The sequence below is a fragment of the Chiloscyllium plagiosum genome, unplaced genomic scaffold, assembly GCF_037043375.1.
Source record: "Chiloscyllium plagiosum isolate Xiang-an unplaced genomic scaffold, Cpla_swu_hap1 HiC_scaffold_17, whole genome shotgun sequence".
NCBI lineage: Eukaryota > Metazoa > Chordata > Chondrichthyes > Orectolobiformes > Hemiscylliidae > Chiloscyllium > Chiloscyllium plagiosum.
In genome coordinates this window covers 48,340,310-48,367,422 of record NW_028270155.1, presented here as the reverse complement: position 1 = coordinate 48,367,422, position 27,113 = coordinate 48,340,310, and the positions used below count along the sequence as shown (strand labels likewise).

The 27,113-nt window shown below is 37.6% G+C and overlaps 1 protein-coding gene and 1 long non-coding RNA gene across 3 annotated transcripts in view; one reads left to right on the top strand and one right to left on the bottom strand.

Moving 5' to 3' along the window:
- The first annotated feature begins 497 nt into the window (after positions 1-497).
- The window catches only part of tox3 (TOX high mobility group box family member 3), a 111,727-nt gene continuing 85,111 nt past the window's right edge, over positions 498-27,113 (top strand). Inside the window, exon 1 of one of the 2 annotated variants that reach the window (XM_043706971.2) lies at positions 498-1,188. In XM_043706971.2, the coding sequence (XP_043562906.1) occupies positions 1,087-1,188 (102 nt within the window). In that variant the 5' untranslated portion in view covers positions 498-1,086. The remainder of the gene's footprint in view (positions 1,189-27,113) is intronic. The other variant, XM_087995899.1, reaches the window with a different exon arrangement.
- Positions 19,085-25,281, bottom strand: LOC148147327 (uncharacterized). Its single transcript, XR_015759874.1, has 3 exons — positions 25,220-25,281; positions 23,055-23,105; positions 19,085-19,166 (listed from the first exon to the last, which is right to left on the bottom strand). It is a non-coding gene; the product is annotated as an uncharacterized LOC148147327 (long non-coding RNA).

Here is a 27,113-nt window from a genome sequence, read left to right as displayed (position 1 = left end):
TGATTGTTCTTGCACTCGGTTTTTGCAGCTTTCTTGTACACATCCCTGAGTCCGCCCGGGAATCAGCCCCCCATCCACAAGGTGTCAAGGGGTCGACACGGGCTGGTTCATCTTTACATTTGCTCACAAGTGATTAAATAAAGTTATTGTGGTTGTGATTTACAACATGTGAAAGTGTCCCTCTGTATTTCTGTCATCGTTTGCGGTCGTTTGGATTCCAAAACGGGGTTCCGATTGGCCTGAACTTGGAACTGGGGCTGGAATGGCAAATGTGAGTGAGGAAGACAGTGAATCAGTCCACGAGTAAACTAGTTTACTATGGACTGGGGGGATACAAAGTAATCTTTGCTAGGTGTACACTGAACCTGTGTGTGTGTGTGTATAGTGGCAGCTGCACTGAGTGGGAGTGGTGAGTAAGACTGGGAGTGGCTCATTCTGAAGCTTTCTGTGCTGCCTTTCAGAGGATTTACTTATTCATTATTCTCAGGGAGCACTGTACCACTAGCAGCCTCAGAGCTCTTCAGCGCTTTAGAGTACAAGCTGTGACCGTTGGGTGGAAGACTTTGACTCCTGTTAGTAACCCCTGGCTTTAAATTCTACAAGGACTGCTCTTTAATCTTGCCAGCCCAGCTGGCTGCGTGTGCGTGAGTAGATATGGACGGCTGGAAGTACTGTTTTAAGAGTTAACAGGAAGGAAAGCTTGGACCCTCCTTCGTCTCCTACCAAGGACCCAGTTGCTGTTCCAGTTCTTATCAGCACCCCAGATCAGAATCGGCAGTGGGTGAAGCTGGAAAGCATCAGCTTATCAGTGCTGGTCGCGTGGCTTCTTTGTGTACAACAGCTGCTGTTGAATGCATGGGCAAATACAGAGGCTCAGCACTGGCCAGTTAAACACAGAACTAAGGAACACAGGAAATACATGTACCTCTACCTTTTTTAAACGAGATTTAAACTACACAATCCCCAGGGTTACTTCTGTGCATTGCTTATCCCCAATTGAGTTAGCACTAAGTGGATGTAAAGAACCCCATAATACTCAGTGATTCATTACTAAAGGGTTGTAATAGTTTATTAAAAAAACCCACCATGGATGTACGTTTTTATCCAGCTGCTGCTGGCAACACTATTCCTGGAGATCCTTCCAACCTGGACCTCTCCCAATGCTTGGGCTACTACAGCTACAACAAGGTGAAAATCTTTATTTATCTTCATTGTCTCATTATTTACTCTTAATACTTTGTAAGGGGCAAGGGTTATTGAATTATCTAGTATTAGATTAGTTCCTGTATATACTCTTGACTGTAATGTTTTATTTATTTAAGTGACTAGCTTGTTTTTGTCTTTATGCTTTCATCAGAAACTAATTCCAAGTGGCATAATCATTATTCACCTTTTTTAAATTTCTGAAATCAATAGAATCATTGATGGGATTGGCAGCATAATCAGTGAGGCAAAAATCTGATTGCTAACCACCTTCCAAAGAAAAGAAAGTCCAAAAGATTACAACACCGCTGTTTGCAATATTTTATACAAACATTTGTGAACACATACTGAACATGAACAGAACATTCATTTTAAGTACATTTATTTGAAGATTCAACCTAAAATTAACCAGTTTATTATGAATGTTTAACTGCTGGTTTTATTAGCTTTGCCATTTTGTCTGTGAACACTAACTGAACAAAGCCTAAAACAGAATGAGTTATTATTTGATGTTCATCTGTTCATTTGCACAATTTCATTTGAATCTTAACCAGAATCATTGGAATAAACCTTTCTCCAAATTACTACACTCCACTGTGCTTTAGGCAGATGCAGAATCTGCAGTGAGTTTTGCAGATTCAAGTGGCGTAGAACATTTTATCAACTAAAAGTTTAAAACTCTGTTGCATTTAACATGATTTAATGCTATTGAATGTACACTTCCATTGTGCTGATAACATACTTTCACTATCTCAGTGCTGCGCCCGGATTTGACTTTACTTGTTTACTAGTTGCTTTTACTATCTCTGAACATATTGCTCCATCATTCACTGTTATATGCTTAAGAGAAAACACACCTAATTATTGGGTAATAACTGTGAGAAAGTTTTGTTTATCTCTTTCTTTCTACATTCATGCATCCCGTGGAAGCATTATCTCTTGATTCTCTTGTACTGTGTGTCAGAAGACTAATCCTTTTGTACTGTCAAAGCAAGTATTGTTTCAAGTTACTCACATGGCAGACACAAAGCTGTTCTCGTAATCAATATAACAAGTTCCTTTCTAATACAGTCATCATGGCACTGTTGATCTTTGTTGTTGTTTATAACTACATCACTCGTACTAATGGTTAGTACTTCATTTGGTAAAGAATATGGTGAGCTCCTCTAGAGTTTAGTAAATCTAAAATGCTTTTATTACACCAATAATGTTATTCTGTTCCCTATTATAGATCTATTGTGATCTGGCAGAGCCACTTTATAGTGTTATTTAGTATATAATTGTGACCCTGCTGAGGAAAAGCTTGTTCACGCTGTCAGCTTCATTAGAAAGCTGGTTAGAGTGAGTGCTATTCCCAGTTTTAATTGTCTTTAATTATGAGTTCATGATTTTTTTTCTGTAGTTAATTATTGAGTGAACCAGCAATAACTCTGAATATTGTACTTCATTGATTTCACTTGAGTGCTGAAACTTGGTCAAAATTGTATATGGTGGCAAGTGCAAATCCTGGTAAGATGCAGAATAGTTCACGTGCAGCTAAAGTTTCTTTTTGAATAACTCAAAACACCTGTGACTTTAGAGCAGCAACCCTAAAATTCCTCCATTTAAAGCAATTGTCTAACCCAATATGGAGATAAGTCATTGGATATAAAATTATAATTCAACTAAATCTTAGGTTCCAACTCTCATTATTTCCATCTAAAACACATTATGCCATATAGTATCTGATCTGAGCAGGAACAGCTTAGTGCATATGATTTTAAGCGGATCATTATTTGAAATGGCTCATGTCATATTTCTTGGTCCAGGGAATGACCTGCATTGTCAATGTTGTCATGTTCGAAAAACATTTTTGAACATTCAACATTTGTCAAAGTCTTAAAAAAATTGCTGTCTTCACAAATGGTTCTGTAATTAGACTTTTTTAAAATAAAAAATGTACAGCAATGTTTATAAGCAACAAGAATCTAAGATGATTTGGTCAATGGAGTTTGATGTTTTTGTGTTTCTGAAGATCTTTATTTCCATTGGTTATGGTTGAGTAAAGCAAGTGGTCCTGACAACAGTTAGGATAACTCCCTTCTAGCTAAAACTCTTCATGTGTTAATGATTGATTCTCTTTGGATGACTTGGCTGATTTGTACCAATTATTAACTTTAAACATTACTATGATATCCTCAGTATTTAATGTTTAAAAACCCCTGTCATGAAGTTGATTTGTTTATACTGGCAGGCTATGGGCTAGCATATTCTTACTTGCCCATAGCAATGATTTGTTGAACATGACTCAGTTGTTCAATGCAATCTTCTTGACCCTTTTAAAAAAAATTTGTAGTTATGTGTGCAAAACATTTCACACGCAGTGAAGGTATTCACGAAAAACTGTTAACCACAATCTGCCAGCTGTGGGTTTTAAGAAGTGCCTGAATGAGGAATTAGTATAGACAAAGAATAGTAGAACAGCAGTGAATGAATGGTGCAGAATATAAGTGTGATAGTGTGCAAATACTTATGCAAATTATTTGTGTTTTAGGTTTGAAATGTATTATGTGATTTATAAATTGATATAAGTCATTCACATTCCAGATCTTCTGCAAATAACTGATTCCATCGCAATCTGAATGCATCTTGTCCGTCAAGAAAATAATGAAGTCTTTGGCAGAGATCACTTGTTGTTCAGTATTAGGACAGTGGCATCTTGGAAGTTGAATATCTTTTTTAGAAATTACAATAAGGGAGTAAAGTAGATTCTTTTTCTTTTATGTTGTATCTTAAAAATTGCAGGTGACACAAGACAAGGAAGTTAGTGATAGTCTTCAGGAAAACGTTAAACTGGTGGAATGGGCAGACTTGTGGCAAATACCATTTAACACAGAATCGTGCAATGATGCATTTGGTAGGAAGAACATGGAGTGACATTATAAACTACAGCCTACAATTCTGAAATGGATGCAGGAGAAGCAGAACCTCGGCGTAAATGTGCACAAATCTTTGAAGGTGTCAGGGCACATTGAGAAAATAGTCAGAAAGTCGTATTGAGTCCTGAGCTTTATTAATACAGGTTAAGAGTACATAAGTTATGATTAAGCTTTAGAACACTGCTTTGGCCTCAGCTTGAGTATTATGTTCAATCTTGCCATCGTATTCTAGGATGTGAGGTGTTAGAAAGGGTGCAGAACAAATTTGAGAATGGTTCCAGAGATGAGGGACTTCAGTTACATGGATAGATTGGAGAAGCCAGAGGTGTTCTCCTTTTTGGAAAGGGAATTTTGAGGAGAAATTTCATAAGATGTTCAAAATCATGAGTCGCCTTAACAACTTTGGTAGGGCAAAGTTGTTTGCTTGAAAAGGAGAAAATGCTAATTTAAAGTGATTGGCAGAAAAAAAAAACAAGTGTGATGTAGGAAAACTTTATTTTTATTCAGTGAATGACTATATCCTGGAATGCACTGCAGACAATGTGATTCAGACAGATTTGTTCATGTCCTTAAATTAATAGAATGGGCACCTGAATGCTACACGGAAGAGATTTACTGGGTTACAGTGAGCAATTAGGTGAGTGGGATTAGCTAACGTCCTCTTCCTTAAAGTCTCCACAAGGCAAATCTGTGCTGTATTCATATTATGTGCGAAGTTTGATCCTAATTCTGCCAAGTAAGTAAAATAATTTACTTAGGGTCCAATATTATATTCAAGATGGAACATTAGGGTGTCTATCAAAGGCTTTCATTCAAGTTCATTGTTTTCCAGGCAGTTATGAGAAAATCGGGAATTCTTTGCCAAGATAGATAAAAGGAGTTGAGATGCAGATCAGTCGCGATGTAACTGAATGGTGAAAATGCCTCAAGAGGCTGGATGATCTACATCTATTCCAAGACCAGTCCAACCCCATGCTACCTTTTTGTTGGGAAGGACAAGAGGTGGAGTCAAACTTTTAAATCATATCCCTGGTTTACTTGCCAGAGTACGTTGTGGTGAGGATTGAATCAAAAGTACATATGTGTCGCTTGAGAAAAAAAAATACGATCCTAACCCTGATATTTAATTTCTGTAGGTTTGCAGGAGGACTGTTTCACAACCTATAATTTTTCGAGGTAGTTATTAAAAGACCCTTGGAAAACCAGTTAACAAGAAGAAGTGTTTGCAGGGCAATTTGCAGACTGGCATCAAAATGAAAGTAATCATTCTTAATCAATGAAAAGATGGATTGCAGAGCAATGTGTAATGTTGGATGCATTAAGAATGTATCCTCAGATTTCTGTCACTGTGTTTAGACATGTGTAAGTGTTTTAGAAATTGAGACAATCTGCTTTGTTATTTCACAAGAAGCAACTGAATGAATTCAAAGGCTAGTGTCTGGCAGCTGTGTTGAGTTAATCATCCAACCAGTCATTAGATACCTTCAGGGAAAGGATTTGTTAATATATCTAGGTATAATAATTCTGATTTAGTTTAATCAGTGTGGTTTAATTTGACATCAGAGGACACACTATATCATAGATACTGACAATATGGAACACATTTAAACATTACTGTTGACCATTATTTCTTTGCTCTGAATTTATTTACCATTTTATCATCAAAACAGTTCCTGATTTGTTGTTTAACCAAAAGCCTATGAGATTTTTAATTTGTAGGCTGTTGTGAATTAAAATCTATTCAAACAACTTTGGCTTTGGCAGAGATTTGCTTAAAAATGTTCTTAAATAACTCTGAACATCTCGTTGCAGGAATATTTAAATATTACATGCATTAAATATGACTCCAGAGAAATGGAGCTGGGGTTTAATTCAAATTCTGAGGAGACGGTCAAAATAAAATCTGCTGCTGTACAGCAGAGGATTGTGTTATACTATTTGTAAGTGCTTCGAACATTATGATTTATTGCAGAAATGAAACAAAGTTATTGAGCAAAATGAATGAAGTAAATAAACAGAATTTTAATGAAAAGCTACCTTATTAATTTGGTCCAAGCTTGCTTTTTTATGCATAAAATAACAATATCCTGTCCAACTTGGATTCTCTAATCATAGAATAAATTAAAATGTTTTATTTTCACAGTTTGCTATTTAACCAGCATGAGGTAATCAGCATCATCCTCCAGCCACTTTCTGTGCTGCATAATTTAAACAAAGAGGCAAGTGCTCAGCTGTGTCTGAGAGACAAAGCTGGAAAAACACAAGTGATTTATGTGCTTACAATCTTTTTAGTGTGTATTGATTTGACTGTTACAATCCATAAACTGCCTGTATCCACTCAGTCCTGAAAATTACCTCAGAAACTCTTATTTAGGATTGATAACACCAAAAGTGTATTGTGAAACAGGAAAATATGTTCTCTCACATTAACTTTCCCTTTTCTTAAAAATAATTCATAAAGGAAAATTGTGCATGGAGTTTGAATTTGGTCATTCTAATAAACGGTATTTTCTTCCTTTCACTCATCCTTATTATATTCATACATTCTGCATTGTTCACAAGTTAGGACTTGAAGGTTTGTTCTGTCTGTCCATTTTCTTTGTAACCAGGGTTAATTACAAAATCATTCCTCCTCTGTCAGGATAGAATGGATCCAAATTCAGGACAGGTGGAAAAATGAGGAATATATTCAGCAGGTTGAATATGCTGACTATTTTCCATCCTTTTTTTTAACGCTGATAACATAGCACTACAACTGGGGCAAAACTCCATGGAAAAACTGAGAAAACAAAATTGGTTGTAAAAAGAGTGTAAAGGAAATAAACTTGCCTCTTGTATTCTGCTGAAGATCCACTTTCAATCATATTAACTGCACTATGTAATATACAAACTACAGAGCATGAAACAAGTGAAGTCATGTATACATTTTCAGCTGTCAGTCATGTGTTTTGCACTGCCTGAAACCTAAAGTTGTTCAGTACGTATTTAGAACTCTCCAAATGTACTAGTACTATATCATTGAGTACTGTTGTTGAATGTGAAATCAGAAAAGTGTTTGAACAATTAATGTGTTTCTTTTTATGATGAAATAGTTCTGTTTGTAACTGTTTCCTCTGGGAAGTGGTTATTTTAAAAGAACCCAAAGTCCAAAGTATAAGGGGCCCTATCCTTGAAAGTTTTATAATAATGTGCACGTTTTCCAAATTATGGAGGGGGGGAAGGGCTGATGGTAGTTTGATTTCTTTGTTCTGGCCCCTGGCATACCTTTTGGTAACCCTGGTTACACAAGAGTTTGCAGGAGAATGATTTGTCACAGCATGGCACTGTATTTGAAACCACATATGCGTAAGTGGTTTAAAATGGCATTTTTCTGCATCAGTTTCTCCACTGTGGCTACTGAAATGATTTTTAATTACAGGCTAGTATGGAACAGTAGTAATAGAAGTACCTGACCCCAGTGTCATCTGCCTCAGTGCTTGCTGTCAATGATTATGTTTACTGCATTGAGTATAATTTAGGCATTAGTGGACCAAAGCAATTTCTGTAGTTGACAATTGCTTAGATTTTTTTTTATTCTGAAGTTCAATTGGAATTACCAGCTGTTCTAAAATTTTGATCAATAATTGTACACTTGTTTAATTTTTACCACAAGTGCTTGCAGCAGTTAAGTGTGGCTATAGAAAAGGTAATTTGTTTTCAACAGGATATGAGTAAAAATGCTTTACTGAATAAATACATTTCTCACTATATTCCTGTACCTTTTGAAATAGAACCGGAGTCTGAAACTTTTTTTCTTAGTACTGAAATTTTTAATGTGCAATTGAGTGGACCCCAACATGATTTTATAGAATAAAGGTGCAGCAATCTGTTGAAAAGACCATGAAAGCTACAACTGCAAGTTCATTTAATCTGAAAACCTGCTATAGTAAAAGTATTGATATGAACTTCACTTTATATTAATCTTAGTTAAGGGCATAACTTTCAGCTCTAGTTGATGTGCTTAAGGGGTTTGCAAAAGATTGATTTAAGTGGCTTGATGTGACGTCCCATCAATTTTTGTATCAAAGGAGCCTGTATCTTGTGCATTGAGCTGGTAATACCACTCCCACACAAGAACTAAGTTTGGCAGAGGACAAGATGGTGGTGTTATCTGGGTTTGAATTTTGTATTAGTACAATGAGTTCTTAATCCCATAGAACAGTGCTTTTTGATTACTATTAAGCTCCAGTGAAATATCGGTATTTATTGGAAATTACAGTTAAATTGTGGAAAATGGCTCAGTACATCTGGTACAAAGTAATTTATTCCACTTACATTTCGGAGCAGAAGTGGTGATTTTAGCATAACCTGCACAGTCATAAACTGGCAGGATTAGGTCAGACATTGGTTTGATAGTCAGCCTGATTTGAATTTCCCCTGATTTTTGCTGTGTGTAAATATAATGTGTGACCACATCCCTTACCTGTTTTCTATCAAGTGATTTTAGTGTAAAATTATCCCCACAGCTTTAGCTTGTGATCCCCAGACTCTGTTAGATTGAATAAACATGTTTAAATTAGGCTGTTATAAATGGCAAGTCTAAATTCTCTGAGCATTATCAGCTAGAAAGAAAGGTGCAGCAACTTCTCCAGTCTGAAGCATTAATGCTGTTTCTCTCTCCACAAATGCTACCTGACCTGATGAGTATTTTGAACATTTACTACTTTTATTTCAGGTTTACAACATCTGCAGTACTTTATTTTTGTGCAGCACATGTTTTGGCTGGTAACTTAAGAATACCAGTACCTGAAAGAGTCTGAAAAACTGCCAGTAGGATTCTGGGCTATTATGTACAGTAAAGATTATCATGATTCAGACTGAATCTAGTCTCCATAGGGATTGCAATATAAACAGGGAAATTACTGGAATTTGTACTGAAGCATTTCTGCAGAATTAAGTAATTGATATGTTCAGCTATGTTGCTAATGTATATCGAAGAATTGTTACATTATTAAAATGTACTTAACATTTACCCTAAAGCTAATTTTATTTGTCTTGTCAGAAGGCTGAGACTGTGTATTACTGTTGCCTCACGCTATATGTGCTGGACAAAGACGATAAATGGGCAAGCTCTAAAGTACATTTAGATTGGTGTTGGCTGCTGTACAATGTTGTCAGTTAATTGAAAAAAAAACATTACTGCCTTCTATAGTGACAGTGAACATAAATGGTTTGCTTCCCAGAGTATGGTATGAAACACAGCTTGTTTCTTTGTGATTGAAAATGGTTCAAATCCTCCTAGGCGACTGGCATTGACTTTTAGAGCCCTGGACATATGGTACAGTAAATGATTTGTATTTACAGTACTGCCAGGCCTAGGTATCATGTTTCATAAAGGCAGTGTTTTGTAACAGTGTCCTGGTTTGTATTCCCAGTTCTCTCTTCGTTGTGCCATGTCTCGGTATCCAACTATTCAGGCGGCCATTATCTTTTACAAATCATTGCATCTGTTATCTTCTCAGGTTGCTATTGACAAAGGATAGAGGCTCAACTGCCTGCGAACTCAGTTACCACCTTATTTATTCAATCTACACTGGCTGCCTGACTAAATATGGCAACTTTTTAAAAATTAAATCATTAAAAATAACAAATGCCGTCTTTTTAAGAAAATTTCAAATGCATTAGCTTCCATTTGCTGTGTCAGTTTAATTAACAATATGGATTTGATGTTTTGGCAGTGTTGAAGAAACCCGGTTGCTCTTTCCCATAACACATTTGTACGAGAAATCTGAAGACAATGCAGAGAATGTTTTTTTGGAATATTGTATGCTCCTGAGGAATGCCACAGCAGCAATTGTTGCAGTTTTGAGGGCATGTCGGCAGATGTAGTAAGGAGCAGTAAATAAACTTTAGTGCTGCTTGAATAACTAGTGTTTACTGGGTCCGGAGTCAGCAACAGCTTCTATCATTCACACTGTATCCTCTGAAAGGTTATATTTTGAATTAACTTTTTTATTTAACAGTGTTAAATACTATAAACCCTAAGTGTTGCCCTGGAGTCCCAGTTAGTTGTCCTACAGGACATTTTGTCATATGCTTATTTTAAATGTTACTTTTGAATGTATTCCGAATGCCCTGTTGCGTTCATCTGCATAAACCTTTATTTTTTAAAGAAAATTGTTTGTCAGCTCTTATGAGGGAAGTTTGGTCAACATAAAATCTTTGAAATATATACTGATACAGGTCATTCTGCTATAAAGCGAGTTTCATCAACGTGAGTTTGCTTTAACATGATCGACGAATTGGGAACACTTTCTAAAGCGTAGACTTTTAAAATGTGTTTTGGCTGTAACACGATTACATCGCCAATACTTCAAATGCTGTTTCTAAAGCACTATTTTTTTCTATAACGCGGAGTTGCACAAGAACACAACCATCGTGTTATAGAAGAACTGACTGTACTTAATATCAGTGAGAACAAAAATACTTTGTTATACAAATGGATTCCCCCTTCATTCACTTTCTTAAAACTCCATTTTGAAGAGAGACATGAGCACATTTAAAGTAACTTAAATACAGGCAATTAACCATTTATTAAATAGCACTGAAAAGTAATATGAATCAATTAAGCTTTTGTCTATTAGAATTGCAAATAATCTACTTTTGAGTCTAAAGTATATTATATATTCCGTCATCTCTTTTTTTTTTAAAAGTAAAAATGAAAAAAGTAATTTAACAGAAAAGGTATGAATTACAGCCTTTTGTTCACTTCATAATGGATGGGAAAATCTAGAGAATTAAATGCGCTGTCAGGCAAGTAATCCATATCTTTGTTTTCATTGTATGCGTCAAATGTACCGATCATAATCAGTCAAATGTTGGGTACCTGGAAACTTCTGTAGATGATAGCTAAATTTAATTTCTGAAAAAATGCAATTTTCATCTATTAATGAGGAGTTTCAGAAATAAACTTGTTGATCTCACCTTCTAAAAATAGATGACTGTTTCCAAATGAGAGTTGAAGGTACAAATCGGGCAACAAAGTAATTAACATAAACAATATGTTTATGATGTTCCTTTAAGTTAACATAAATATATATTAGACATAAGACATCATTATTTCTGCTAAGATATAACATTTAGAGCCATGTTATAATATCAAGATGATTTGGGATATCAGATGTCATTGTGCTAAAAGAATCTAACAAATTCAGATGATAATAATGAGTATTCTGATTAAAAAGGATAGAGACAAAAGTTTATATAAAGGTTTTCTTACAAGATATTTCAAATAATAAAGGCTTGGATGTAAATTATCTCTTTAAACCCCTCAACTGTCTCTCTAAACACACTAAACAAAGTTTTATGTGATCTCGAGCATATTAATTCATGTAGAGTACAACCTTTGCAGATGAGAAAAGAAAATCACTCAAAAAGTAGGATAATCAGCATTTGATGAAGTAGGAAAGCACAGTTCAGACTTCAGTAGTCCTTGGTCAAATAAGAATCTCTGGGGACTTGATAGATTTTGTGGCCTTTTCAACAACAGAAACCATTGTAATATATTGTTTCATGCAACCAGCTAAACAAGTTTACATTTTGCTCCTAATTTAGCCAAACAATCTTTGAAACAGAAACTCCGAGCAGGAGTAGGCCCTTTGTCCTGTTGAGCCTACTGTGTTATTTGAAATGATCATGGCTGATCCTCAATGCTATATTCCTACTTTCCTCCCAATTCCTTTGAAATATAATAAAAATTCTTCTCTTTCTTTCCTTCTTGAATATGTTCAGTCACTTGGCCTCCACAGTCTCCTGTGGCACTGAATTCCATAGGTTCATTACTCATCAAGTTGAAGAAATGTTTCATATTTTCAGTTCTAAGTGGTCTACCCTGTATCCTGAGATTGTGTCCACAGGTTCTACACTTCTCTAACAGGAAAAACATTCTCCTGACGTAAAGTCTGCCTAGCCTTGTTAGGGTTTTACCTTTAAATCAGATCCATACCCACCTGTCATCCAGAACATGATTTCCTTCCTCCGGGCTGACTGAGCAGCCGACCCATTTTCAACTATTCACGTGTTTCATTAACAACCTACTTGGCATCAATCTCTCTCCAGTTTATCAGGAGTTGTCTCCTTTGTATACCTATTCTTTTTCTCTCTCTGGCCTCCATCTCCCTGTATTCTACTCAATCCCCACACCTCCACACCACCACATTATCAGCATAAATGCTACCCTTTCCCAGGCATCTTCAGTTCTGCTGAATGGTCACTGGAATTGAAGCATTAACTCTGTCCTTTCAACAGATACTGTCAGATCTGTTGTGTTTCTCGAGCATTACTGTTTTTGTTTCAGATTTCCAGCAGCTGTAGTACTTTGTTTATTTTAGTCACTGCCTGCACCTTGGAAAAAGACCCACTTTTTCCTGTTCTGTCTCCTGTCCACATGATGATGTACTGGTGTGGACAGGAAGCAGAGAGTGGGAAAAAATGGGTCTTTTTCCAGTGACTAAAATAAACATAAAGGCACTTGGCATTACTGCAAAACCTTTCCTGGGGAACTTGGTATCTAAGCTTTGGAGGAAATATCTCGGGCAATGATTCCTCGTCCTGCTCTAGAAGATTCCTGAGATGAGCCCCTAGTAGCAGCGAAAGCTTTTATAGCATTATAATGAGGTGACCTCCCCCTGACCCCATATTCTTTGGGTTCAGTGCAGGAGGACAGTGTGCTGCATCTGGCTCTGAAACTAGAATTGAAAGCCAATGGACTTTCAGGGATATTACTCACCCTTATAATAGGAAAGGAACGTTGGATACTTTTTGCAGCTCAAGCGGGCTGTTCCTAAAGCCATGAAGATGTATGATTTTAGAGGTCTCTTTATTGAACAGTGTCTGGACAGCAACAGTTCAGTTAAAGTTTGTTGCCCATTGAGTTATTGTATGATGAAAATTAAGAACTTGGACTTTATTTGAAAGGTGACAGAAATGATGAGATTAGGCATGCCTGGGGCTGACTATTTTATAAATTTAAGTTAAAATCTAATCAAGAAAAATGAAAAGGTTTAGTGGCAACTATTGCTCTGCACTGCTTATGGCATTGTGAGGAAAAATAATAATCTATTTAAGTTCAGGTTCAATTTTATACACTAAGGTTTTGTGTAATGAAATACCATTTATCCTGACAAAATTTCACTATATCAGGAACAAACTGATTAAGCTGCCCGTGGACATTAATTTACAGACCAACACAGAAGTCAAAACTAGATCAACATTTACAGAGTAAAGGCAATACATTACTCAAGGCAGCTGAAGGGGAAAACACATTAGAAGAAGATTTATATGTTGTACAAAGCCAAATAAATGAGTTGTCTCAGAAAGTCAATGGAATAATAAAATGAGCACTGCAGGAAGAACTGTTGAAAAACAACTTGAGAAACAAAAATCACAATTTGCCTTTGGAACAGAGGAAAAGGAAGCTCTAAACTTGCTGGAAACCTTTTTAAAGGTACTCTCACTCTCAATAACAAGAACCTTTGCCCCCATATCATTTCTGATTAATGTTCAAACTTATTACTCTGTCAAAATTCATTCAAAATATTTTTACTATACCCAAACGTTCAATCCATTTTAATTTGTTGTGAGTCTGAACTCAAAATATTGAACTATTAAAGGAAAAAGTAGGATTTGCGAATCTAATTTCAGGCAAAAAACACTGCGATGAATAAAAGGTTTATGGGCACAAACCGTATCACTTAAAAATCTGGGTGGCAAGTTGTACCACTGTTGTCACTTTAAAGAAGTTCTTCTGGGTTATAAGAGTGTTGCTGTGTTACTTTCATTTTTTAAATTCCATATTTAATGTACTTTTGGGGCCAAAATTGGGTAGGCCTTACAAACAAGCAGAGGGATTGCTATAATCCCATGTCCCTTCAATTTAATGTAGGCAGCAAACCAACTTTACTTGAAGATTGCTGCATGTGGCCAGCATGACACTTAGTGTCCATTGGCTGCACAGTTCAAGAGGTGGTCCAAAATCAAACCTTCCTGTCTTCACCGAAATGAGCCTGCATTGATTGATTTGATTAATTAAAGGGAAGATTGTGTGGCTGGAGCAGCTGCTGCCCTTTGTTCAGGAAATTAATGTGATCTCCATCAGAAGGAAAAATGAAGCAACATGAGAGAAAGTATTTCCGAGGTTTTTGGACATTGCACTGGAGACCATGGTAGAGGAGGTGAGCTGTTAGGAGAAAACTCCTGTTACCCGGGGGGTTCAGGCCACCCTCATAAGATGTTCATTTAGAACATAATAGAAATAAATAGCCATGGAGGCCAGTGGTAGGAGTCAACCCTGAGCACCAGGCTGGGGTTCACGAGGATTGGCGTTACTGCAAGACCTTTGCAGGGGAACTTGACATCGAAATCTTGGAGGAGGTAGCTCAGGCAAGAATTTCTGGTCCTGCTCCAGAGGATGCCTGAGATGAGCCCCTAGTGGCAGCGAAAGCTTCCATTGTGTTATGACCTTGGCCTGACCCCATATACTTTGGGTTTAGTGCAGGAGGTCACTGGGACCTTCCTGCCTCTTAAACTAGGATCAGAGGCCAATGGATTTTCAGGGATCCTATACTTCTCATCCTTTATAATAGGAAAAGTACCTTGGATAGTTTTTGTAGCTCAAGTGGACTGTAGCTAAAGCCATGAATATACATGCCCCTTGGGAGTGGCTGCGATTTCATACAGTGTACATTTTTTGACTTCTCTTTGAAGAACAACATTTATCCTCCCTGCCCAACCATTCCAGCAATGCCCTTGGTGTTGACTGTGAGACAACCAACCCAGACTGCACCGACCAAACTGAAACAATGGTTTACAGTTGGACTGTTCTGGCCCAAAGCTGCTTGAGGTCCTTCAGTTATTAATGTTGTTTGGAGCGTTTGCTTTGGGCCCAAGGTAATGCTGTGATGGTCGATAATAGAGGGGAAGAAAACTGTGATGATCTGGAAATTAATTTGTTCTATTTGAGGAGCACTCAAATTAGCTCTTTAAGGGCAATCCAGACAGAAAGGAAATGTCCAAGTTGCCTCCTTCCTTCCTCATCTTTGTTTGTACTCCTCAGCTGTTTTTCTGTAATTGACTGCAAAGACTGTCCTATTATGATGGTGAGGCTGTGCCACATGAAGCACACCATCATTTATCTTGAGACTTGTTCAACTGAGTGTTTCTATGTTCTTCCTGAATGGATCAGGTAGCTGAATTATTGGTTCGGAATATCAGTAACATGCCAATATGGCTTTCGTTATGTGTCCACATGCATATGAAAGCTATCAGCCATACTGTTAAGGGTGTATAGCCCTTGTTGCTCTTTGATTTGCCTAGATGACTATAATACAACCAGCACAATGGTTTGCTAAAGAATGAAGGCAGTTTGCTTACTGACAGAATAACAAAGTTTGTGGCCACGCAGCAGCTGGATGTTGAGAACTCGGAATTCCTTTCCAGCAGTGTTGACAGGCTGTTCCTGCAAATGTCTGTGCTTGCAACCAGTGGTATCTTGGGAAAGCCAATAATCCTCGTGAAGGCGCATCTTTGGCTCCAGCTCCTTTTCTCTGGCATTCAGGAATTAAATCAATTTGTCCCTCTTCAGGCAGCCTCTGAGATCTCCCTTACCTGACATTTGGATGGTAAACCGCTAGGGATTGCAAATATCATCTTGGAACAAACAAGGTGTCATGGTCACCAAAATAACTACTGGCGATTTTCATCCTGGCCCTACTCTCGAGTTGTGGTTATAGCATATTTAAAGATTTCAATGAGCGTGTCCTTTCCGAAGAAGTGAGCATCATTTCTATTGAAAGTAAGGCTGGAGAATTAACAAGGGAAAATAAGGAAATGGCAAATGAATTGAATGGGTATTTTGCACCAGTCTTCACCAAAAATTATTTAAGTATCATTCCTTGATTTTGGATACTCCTATTAAGTTGGAAGATAGCAAATGTAACTAACTCCTTTTATTCAGAAAGGAAGGAACAAAGCAAACAGAAAACTATAAGCCAGTTAACTTGACATTTGTCATCAGAGAAAAAAGTTAGCTGTTACTAATTAAGTTACAGCAAGGCATTTGGATAAGGCAGAGCCATGGATTTTTGAAGGGGAAGCTGTGTGTTTTGACTAATCTAATCTGTTAGAATCCTTTTTAAGTAGGTTACACATGTTATGGATAGAGGGGAACCAGTGGATATACTGTACTTGGATTTCCAGAAGGCATTTCATAATGTTCGAATCCAAGTTTATTGCAGAAAATAAAAATCATGGTGTTGTGTGTAAACCATGCATGGATAGAAGATTAGCTGGCTAACAGGAAGTGTACAGTTGGGATAAATGGGCCCTTTTTCAGATTAGCTAGGTGTAGCGAGTAGTGTGGTGCAGGGATTGGTGCTAGGATCTCAGCTATTTATAATTTAGATAATGACTTAGCTGAAGGGACACAAGGTCGCATAGTCGCCAAATTTGCTAATGACGCAGTTAGGAAAGTAAATTGTGCACAAGGCATTGAGGACTCTACACAAAGATGTGGAAAGGCTAAGTAAATAGGTAAAGATTTGGCGAATGGAATATAATGTAGGAAAATTAGAAATTGTCCACTTTTGGCTGGTAAAATAAAAAAGAATATTATCTCAATGGTGAGAGGTTGCAGAGCTCTGAGATGTACATGGGCAAAGCAACTAATCTAGAAAGCTATTAGAATGTTTTGTTTTATTGTGAGGGAATTGAAGTCAAAGGTAGGGAGATTATGCTTCAGTTATATGGGCACTAGTGAGACTGCATTGGATCACTATGCACAGTATTGGTCATCTATTTAAGGATGGGTATAAATGCTTTAGAGGCAGTCGGCGAAGGTTTGACAGTCAAATAGAGGAATGGGTGGGTTGTCATCAGACTAATGGTTAAACAGTCTAGGCTCGTAACTTCTATCCACTTAAGTTTAGAAAAGGAGATGTCATGATTGGAGCATATGAAAAGATTGTGAGGGTTCTTGACAGAGTGGATGAGCGCCACTGTTTAAATTCAGTCCGGACTTAATCTTTCAACTTTACCTGAACTTCAACTCTGGCTCTCAGCAGGGGATGCTTGATATCAACCTTGATACTATCATTTGAAAGGGCAGATTTGCTTTATTTAAGTTGGGTTCTAATGAATATGTAGTGACAAGAATTAACCAATTTGGACCTATTTCAGCTTCTGATTAGGGCTATAAGGAAGGGTTTGTGTCACATCGTATCCAATGCAACTGCGTTTCAGACTACATGTGATACAATGAGCGCATATCATCTTAAAACTTTTTTCCCCTCATGTATCTGTTAAAATAGTTCAAAAATAATAAACAATGGCCCTGGACTGCTTTGATACATTTTGATCAGATCACAATTGGTTCAATAACATGATTTTGACCTTGAACCACTCTGAATCTATTTTTAATCAACCTGTTCAGACTGACTGGAACAGCTGGGACATAAACCGTAGCCAATTAGAATTAATTAAGGGGTTAATTAAGATTTCCCTTCCCATGCCAACTGGGATTTCCATGTGTGGGCAGCTCCCATTGGTTGCGGGGTAAGGGCCATAAGTGCTTGCTTGCCCCTCAAGGGAGCGGCCCCTCTACAATCACAGTCAGGTGATCTTAAAAAAGAAAAATTAACTGAGGCGCAGTTGTCCCTTGCTGTCAGGTAACTAGTTCCCACTTGAGGAAGTGGGTGTCACAAAGAGGCGGCTGATCTGAGTATTAGAGGGCACGTCATTAATCCTTCAGCATAAGGAGCTGACTTGACATCCCTGGTGACCAGCCTTTGTCTGGGGTATTGAAAATCATAATGGACACATCTAAAGCATCCAGGTTAGCTCAGAAAGAGGGAGCATTCAGACAGCAAGGAAACTGTTTTGAGATCCAGCATAGTCTAATCGCTCAGCTGAGTGTGTCTCCCTGATTTCACCCACCATATCCTTCCTGCAGCATTACAATAATATTTGCTAGTACAGCAGATGATACGACATTCAAATGGTAAACTGCTAGGTGGTTTGGAGATGCACCATGCTGATTCTTAGATGCTGGCATTTGTCCATGGATGGGGGATGCATACGAATCATGGTATGAGATGCTCTTTCATGGTGACCCTCCTGAAGGTTCTTGAGAGCCCAGGAGAGAGCTAAAGTTACTTGGTACCTGCTGTGACTTCCATGTCAATTATTCTCGGCATCGAGATGCTTACAGCAGATGGTAGGGTAGAAAACTGCATATTAATGAGGCAAGATCTGCAATTAATAAGGTCATTAAGAAGCAATAATATCTTAATAGGCCTCTCACTGTTGCCTCAAGAGAATCTTGCCTCATCACCTGGAACGTAGTTAAAAGATGAGCTTTGTACATGAGTCTGCCACATTTCTTACCATAGCCCACATTGTTTATTGCATAGGGTTCTGCAAGATCATGTAAGGGAAGAAAGAGAGAACTAGCAACAGCATAGAATAGGAGTCTTCCACTCCAGAAGACCAGGTTTGCCCAGAATCAATCCAAATCCGTAATCCTGACCCATATTCCTGGATCGTTGTACCTTTGTGATTTTCATGTTGTTGTTCTGGCAGTATTTCTGCTATAGAGGGAGATGTCAGATCAAGATAAGGACCTCTGGCATGTGCTTGTGAGAAACTGTCACATCATAGATCCTGCCATCAGCGTGTGGAGTGATTTCCAAATTCTCAGCCACAAAAGCCCCCGATTGATCATGTTTTGAAATCCAGTTCACAAGATGTGGACGTTGCTGGCTGGGCCAGCATTTATTGCACATCTCTAACAGCTGCTGAGGTGGTGCTGATGCTGTTAAACTGCCTTCTTGAACTATTGCAGTGCACCAGGCTGTTATTGAAGGGAACTCCAGGCTTTTGATCCAGTGAGTGTGAAGGAACATTGGTGTAGTCTGAAGTCAGGGTGGTGTACGGTTTGGAGGGAAACTTGCAGGTGGTGGTGTTTTCATGTATCTGCTGCCATTGTCCTTCCAGGTGGTAATGATCATGAGTCTGGAAAGGGCAGGAACATGGAGGTTTCGACAATTAGAAAAAGAGAGAAGTTGCAGTACAAAGGCAAATAGGACAGCATTATTGCCTGATTAATGGTGAACAATTCCACAAGAGATCCTTCGATTGGCCAAAAAAAAACTTTCTACGTTGGAATTGATTGCATTACTTAGAAAGCTATTGTGCTAGCATATCACTGAATTAGGCATGCCATTTATTTCAGAGTCCGTTGTCAAAAAAAACTTACTAGATTTCTTGAACGATATGAAGTGTTTCTAATCTTATTACTCTGAGAAGCACGAAAATACCAATTTGAAACAAATCTCTACAGATATTGCCTGCACCTGGGAATCCAGAATGGTATCAAGGGGCTGGAAGAGTGCCTTAGGGGTCCTGTAGAAATGAAAAGTTAATTGTAATAATTATTCAAATAAACTACTTTTTTAAAAGTGATCTGCATTATTTTAGCTGGAATTCGTGGAAAAAGGCACCTTTCCATAATCTGAGCATGCAGGAATGATGTCACAATCCTAAAGCATGCATTGCTAGAAGGCATAGGATTGCCCTGTAGTGAGATGGCGTCCTGTTGCAAGGGGGCTTTGATGCACTGCATTTCTTTGCAGTGATTGGAACAAAAGTCAGTCAGCTAGACATCATAGCGTATGAGTTCCCTGATTGAGGTTGTTAATCTGGTCCAGTAAGGGAGCCCTGGCTGACATTTAAAAGGAATGTCAGAGAGGCTGACACTCTGGTAGCTCACTCTGAATGGGGCAATACTGAAATCAAGGTCTGTTCATGTGTAAATAAAGGGTGACTCCGTGACAAAACTGGTCTCTGTAGAATTATGTTACCCTTATTTTGCAGTGCTGATGTTAGTGATGCTATTTTCTCAGTGGATTATTTTTATTTTAATTCTGACAAAAATTAAGATTTTGTTTCATTTTTAACAATTTAATAGTATAGGTGCTTTTAAGATGAAGTTGGTATAGACATGAGAGGAAGAACAAGTTACTGCTGATGTAATTAGCTGGATAGATATAGAGTGAGGCTTGTATTGGATGTTACCACCTTCATGAACCAGTTTGCTTGAGTAGTATATGTTTGTGCTGTATGTTCTATGAAAAAATCTCAAAGGTTCTGCCAGCATAAACGGTGTCTCCTAATTTATTCTTATCAACTCTCTTGTTGGTATTTGAAGGCCTCCGTTAAATCTCCAGTAACCTTCTTTGTTCTTAAATGGGAATGATTCCAGCTTATCTCCTCTCTCCATTAAAGTAATAGCCCTCATTCCTGGTAATATGAGGACAAATCTCCTCTTTAGCCTTTCCACTTCTTAATCTCCTTTCTGAAGTATGGTCAGACCTCAGCTGAGGACTGTATCCAGTTCTGAACAGCAATGTTTTATTAAAGGTCCACAAAACACCCCTGCCTTCGTCTCTATGGCTCTGTTAATAAACCCTAGGATCCCACATACTTACTACTCTTAATAAACCTGCCTTGACACCTTCATGGATTTGTCTGTATACAACTTTCAGGATATGCACTCTATCTCCTCCTTTACTTCCCTCAGAAACTTAGCATGAATTGTATCCAAACCATGTGAGACTTTGACGCTGTTTGTAACTATTTATTTTCATCCTACTCAATTCCTCGACTTCTTCCTCCTTCCTACTCCTCATTGGTGAAGCTGGGGATGGATATACACTTTGCCTCTTCACAATAATCTCCTTTTTTGGTCTCTCTTTGGCTTTCCGTATACTAAAGTTCTGTTATTTACATGTTTCCAGAATAATTTTGGGTCCCTTATTGTAGCCACTAATATGATAATGTGGCAGTGCAAGCTACTTTGTCTCTTTTTAAGATTGATCTCCCTACCCCCACCCTCCTCTAGCTTATCTCTCCACGCTTCAGGCTCACTGCCTTTATTCCTGATGAAGGGCTTTTGCCCGAAACGTCGATTTCGCTGCTCCTTGGATGCTGCCTGAACTGCTGTGCTCTTCCAGCACCACTAATCCAGAATCTGGTTTCCAGCATCTCCAGTCATTGTTTTTACCCCTACAGTAAGGAGTACCAAGTACAACCAAAAAAAGCTTTCACAAAGGAAATTATTGTTCTGCATGTTAGGTACTACTTTCAACATCTTGTTGGCTACTGATTGCCTGACTACTTTTATCTTTTATCTGGCTTTAATTTAAAACAGTTTACAATTTAATTGTCAAAAATTGTTGACTTTTACATCAATTTGTTGCTGGTGAATCAAGCCAGTGGTTTATGCTGTTAATTTTTCTTGCAAGACTAACTTTTTAAAATCAACTTGCTCAGAGTGTCATGATACGCCATTGGAATTGGTGAAATTTAAACCCAGGACTACAGACCCAGAGATAGGGACACTACCAGTGTGTCACAAGAGCACTAAGATTGTTAAATGGATCTTATTGATGAGATGAGAAACAACAATGGAGCCAAGTGTTTCTTGATGACCTGATACTGATAACTAGGTCAATTATCTATCAAATGGGCCACACTTTGCTAAGAACTCTTGTGCTGAATTTGCTGATAATATCTATCATTTGTAAAATACCAGAGAGAAAAGAGATAACAGAGAAAATACTGCTGGGCAGCAGGTGTTCCATTTTTAAAATTTTATCTTCTGCCTGTGAAATTCCAGCTATTAACTTGAAGACTACAGAGCCCACCCAATATTTGTGCCATTGAGGCTAAAAATGATCCTTGTGACCATGTTGCCTCTGAGCTATTCTTACTTTAGTTGGAGAATATTCATTGTTTGTTTATGAATACTGGAAAATGCAATCTCAGTAAACCTAATTACCTCCGAGAGGATTATATTAGTGAATGATGACTCATTAAGTAAGCTGCACAGTAGTAGTTTGCCTGTCCTTTTTAATTAGATTTGTAATTATGATTATTGGAATCTTTCAGAACAGTAAGTAATTTTACATTTTTACTCTGCTGCCAATCATTTCACTGTCAACCCATGGTACTCGAGTAACTCTTAGTTTGAGTTAAATTCTGATTGGTAAGAGTTTGCCCCCCAACAGGGTGTTTTATCTGATGCAGCAAAGCTCATGTTATCTCCCATAGCATAAAACAACATTGAGATATTGAAGAACCAAGAGACCTTTATTATAACTATTATGTGTGAATACTATATTCCTCAGACATGTAAATGTCTGTGCTACTCCGTTGCAACAGAGGAGTATGTTTTTCAGTAAAGTGTCATACTTCAAGTAATCCAAATGTGATGAAGTATGAGATCTTTATACTCTAAGCTCACATGTTATGATATGGTGATCTAAAAAGCCTAGCTCTTAAAGATGTATTGACATTCTGACAGTGAGACATTATACAACACTGTTTATTATGAAACTAGCTATCACTTGTATCTGTGATAGAATACCAGCAAAATAGTTGCTAAATGGTTTATCACATTTCATATATTTTTCATGTTTAATTTTTTGGAATGATCATGAAAGCTTTTCAACACTTTAAACAAAACCAAACACAAGTTCGACGAAATCTGATATGTATTCACTTTAGGGCTGAATATTGATTCATCCTGGTGACATACAAGCACATATGAACAATATGAATCACTTTTTTTTTGTTTTGTAATACCATGCACATTAAAGAATTAACTGGTATCACTAAATTAGTATTGTGGTCACATTGTGGCATTTTCTGAAGTTAGTTATGAAGTGAAATCTTTCATAATATTTACACAATTCAGGATAACAATAGACCATGGACATTGCTTTCCTTGAAAGTAAAACAATGCTGAAATCATGTCAGAATCCACAGGATTTAGTTGGACACCTGAATCCCTGTTGGTAGCTGCTTAAACTGTTCAAAGCCATTACTATAATTACTCACCTTTTTCACCCTTGCCAATGGGTCAACAATGACCCTTTAATAGGCTTCATCCTGGAAGACACAACACTTCAATTTTGTGTAACACTGTGATTCTTAAGAAAGACTAAAACAAACCAGTTAAACTGTTTATTCCCAACTGGAATTTAATCTACAATATGGTGTGATTTTCGCTGAAGCTAAAAACATTTTCTTATGTACTTTGCTTGATACTAGAGTATGGAGTGTTTGAATGGATTATGGCATTATTAACTTTCCTGCGTAAAATTGACTTCGAGGGTTGTAATATAAAATCACACTGTTCTCATCAGTGAGACCAAAAAACATTGTTAGGAAGGGGAAGAGTTCCCTGTTGGCCCAAACCTGATAAGGATGTTACTAGCCAGGTCAAATGTCTGCCTAATGAAGATGAATGGAGAAAGTCTCAGTATGAGAGCGACATAGCAGGCCTTCAGCCCAGGTTATTGAAAGTGTGATGGGAACTCTGACACAGCATCACAGCTCCATTCATCACTGTCAAGTTTGTTCTCAAGGCATTCTTCCTATAAAAATCAGTCAACTTGGTACAACTCTGCTGTTAAAACAACACTTAATGTCTTCTTCGCTTAGTTTTTCAACACATGAAAATCTGTGCAAAGGATTGACATAACTGATGGAACATTATACTTCATAGCTGTACAAACAGTGTAATCCTAGCATTTATGTTAACGATCTGCAGAAAATCCCACATATTTAAAAACATGGTACTTGTTTTTTTTTTAAAAAAGTGTTTGATATTGCTTTGCAGCACAAGTTTCCTTCTTTGACTCAGTTATGTTCTAACATTGGAAACAAAAGCCACTCTGCCTTGGGACAATATTCTATGCTATTTATAAAGTGGTGTCATCTTCTATGGATTTTAGCTTTGACATTTTTTGTTAAAGTGCTACAAGATCAAATTTGTGTTTCCGCAGTTATTCTCACAAGCGACGGACTGGTTATGTTTTACATGAAGCATGATCCGCTTGAAAGTGCTCTCGTCTTTGATACTATGTGGATTCTGTCATGTTTGACTGTTCAAAGGCTGATTCGTTGATCTTTTAAAGTTTATTTAATTGTGTAGCACAGTAGCAACAATAAGTATTGAAGCCAACCAACTTAGAAAGGTTTGTCTAATAGCTGATGCATTAAAAAATACATATAGACACACTTTCAGTACTTAACAAAATGTATTTACATCAAACCAGCAAGCTGAATCAACATTGACTGACAAATCTGAGTAATTGAGAAACAGATGCATAAGGTTTTTAAAGTAAACATATAGGACAGATGTTTCAGTGGTTCAAATTAATTTGTTACAGTCATACTGTTAATCTTTAGCAACTTGTTGATTGGCATTTTGTTGACATATTTTTGGAAAACACCCAAAGCATTTTCAGCACAGGCAGAGAGCATCACTGGCAGTAAAAGCAAGCAGCATGGGCACAAAGTGAAGTCTAGTACTGGGAAAACAGCCAAGAATTAAATTAGACAATAACCTCTGATCTGTATATTGCTTCTATTCTTCAGCTGCAGGCAAAGTGATTTGTTTTAATATAGTCAGCCCTGTAGCATATAATAGACTGATGTATGAGTCATTGCTCAACAAAATGTGTTTCTCAAATTTATATAGATTGAACAACTGGTTTGTAATGCTTAGTTACAGTTGTACAAACATTAACCAGTAACAAGGTTGGAATTAACTTGGAAATATCTCCTTTACTGGAGCATTTCTTGTCAAGACTGATGCATAGCTAAGTGTGCAAATGAATAATTGAATTATTAAAGTCAAATGGCAAAATCTACTTGTATTTGGAAACTTTCCAAGTCATTTTAATTATCTTTACATGTAAAATATAATTGGCTCTTAGACCAAAGTAATAATATTTGAATTATACAGGTTTTATGCTATTGTATGACAAAATGTACATTTGGCTCTGATTAAATTTGATGTATTTTTAAAGGAAAATAATTCTGCGTTGCACAAGGAAGAATTTTTCATGTTGGTGTGAAGGATTTTAAATTGGAATTGGAATACTTTTCCCAGTCAGTGTCCACTTTATCAAGCAGATAGTTAACAACATGCTAATGGATGAATGCAAATTTTCCCTCGCAGGGAGTTTAAATGAATCTTATGCACTCATACTAACCGCATGCATCCGTGCTTGTTAGCTCTTCAAGTTGTGAATTTGTGGAGGGCACCGTGGTCCAATTTCTCTGTAAATGCAGTCAATGGATGAGACATTAAATGCTGTTTGCCTCCATGTTGTATGACTAGAATAATAGAACACTGGTCACCATTTTTGTGATCAATGATGGAACAAAGGCTTTGGAGCTCCTGGCCCTGAAGAGAACTGATCATGCATATTTGTGACAGGGTGGTCCCTTTTTGTGATGACGATTTAAATCTGGTGCCAGGTTGGGGTAACCACTTACTTGCAACCAATCCAATTGAAATACTCCCTCACAGCAAGCCTAGATGTTACCTAGCAAGTCAAATCCTTTGCTTTTACTTCAGATTTTCAGTTATTGGAATTAACATATGATATATCGAAAGAAACTAAGATTTGCAATTTTTTGATTATTACGGAGAAATTTGATATTTCCCAGAGAGAGACTCTGCTTTTCAGGGCTATTGAATGGCAATTATGAAGTTAGCATGCCAACAAAAATCGCAATTATACCTCATTTAAATAGGCATATGATTTTCCTTGATTGTTACAGCAAGATTAATAGTGTCAGAATGAAAGTTCTTGTCAGTCCATACATGTAAGTTGGAAGCCTGTAAGTGCCTCTAAGCACATTGTATGGAGAAGTGTCAAAACTAGGGATGTGGGTGACACTGGCCAGCATTTATTGCTCATCCGTGGTTGCCCATATGGCACTTAAATCTCAGCCACATTGCTGTGGGCCTGGAGCCAAATGTTGGTCAGACCAGGTGAGGATGGCAGTTCTCTTCACTAAAGGGCATTAGTGATTCAGATAGTTTTTTTCCCAATAATCAACAATGGTTCTATGGTCATCAATAGACTCTGTTTTTATTGAATTCAAATTCCACCATCTGCCTTGGCAAGATTCAAATTTGTATTACTCTGCACATGCCCAAACACTCAAAGCTGCGGTCGGGTTGAGTGGAGTAGTAGTTGTGAATGCATCACCCACCACATCTACAAAATCCAGACCAATATCTTCACTTTTTCAGGTACAAAGCACTATCTGACATATTTTTAATCCCCAGAAAGATTCTCACCTCCTGATTGAACATTTTTTAAAATTTCAAAAATATACCTTATTCAAAAAAATCATCTACAACTACATACAAATGTTCTAACTCGTATCAATACAGTTTTTACAGAGGGGCAGAACAACAAACAAGACATTTGAAATTTTGACATTTCTCTGCAGTTACAAAAAAAGCATTTTCTACTTTTGCAGGAAACTGCGTAACTTTGAAGCACAGAGAGGGTCTAGATGGTGGTCTTTCTCACTGCACCTTGGCAGCAGCTGCCCTAAGCTTTGGTGCTTTAGCCCCTCAGCACATGGTGCTGGAACTTGGAATGTGCCAATCTGCAACTTTCAGTCAAGGTCAACTCTTTACCTTGGAAGATCGAGGTTTGAGCAGACCAAAGAGCAGCTTTCACTGAATTGGTGGTCCTCTAGGTGCAGTCAGTGCTTGACTCGATGTGTGTCCCTGGGACACAGAGTCTTATATCACGGAGCTTCTCAGAATGAATCTCGACAAGAACTGCGGCATTTCTCTCCAGACCTTTATTGAGGTCTGTGACTGTCTCTTCAGCAAAGCTGCTTTGAGGGTGTATGTGAAGAATCTGATGGAAAATGCCCTTCTCATCACCAGCAAAACTATATCTTGGTGCGTGTTGGAAAGTTCTGGCGATGAGGCATTCTGCTCAATGATTTTGACAGTCTGCTCAGGGAACCGTGCAACACAATCCACCCTTTCCATTTCCTGCAGAGTTTCCACAATGCAATGTGTTGACCACTTACTGACAGACTTGTGGTCAAAGGTGTTTTCGTTTACAAATT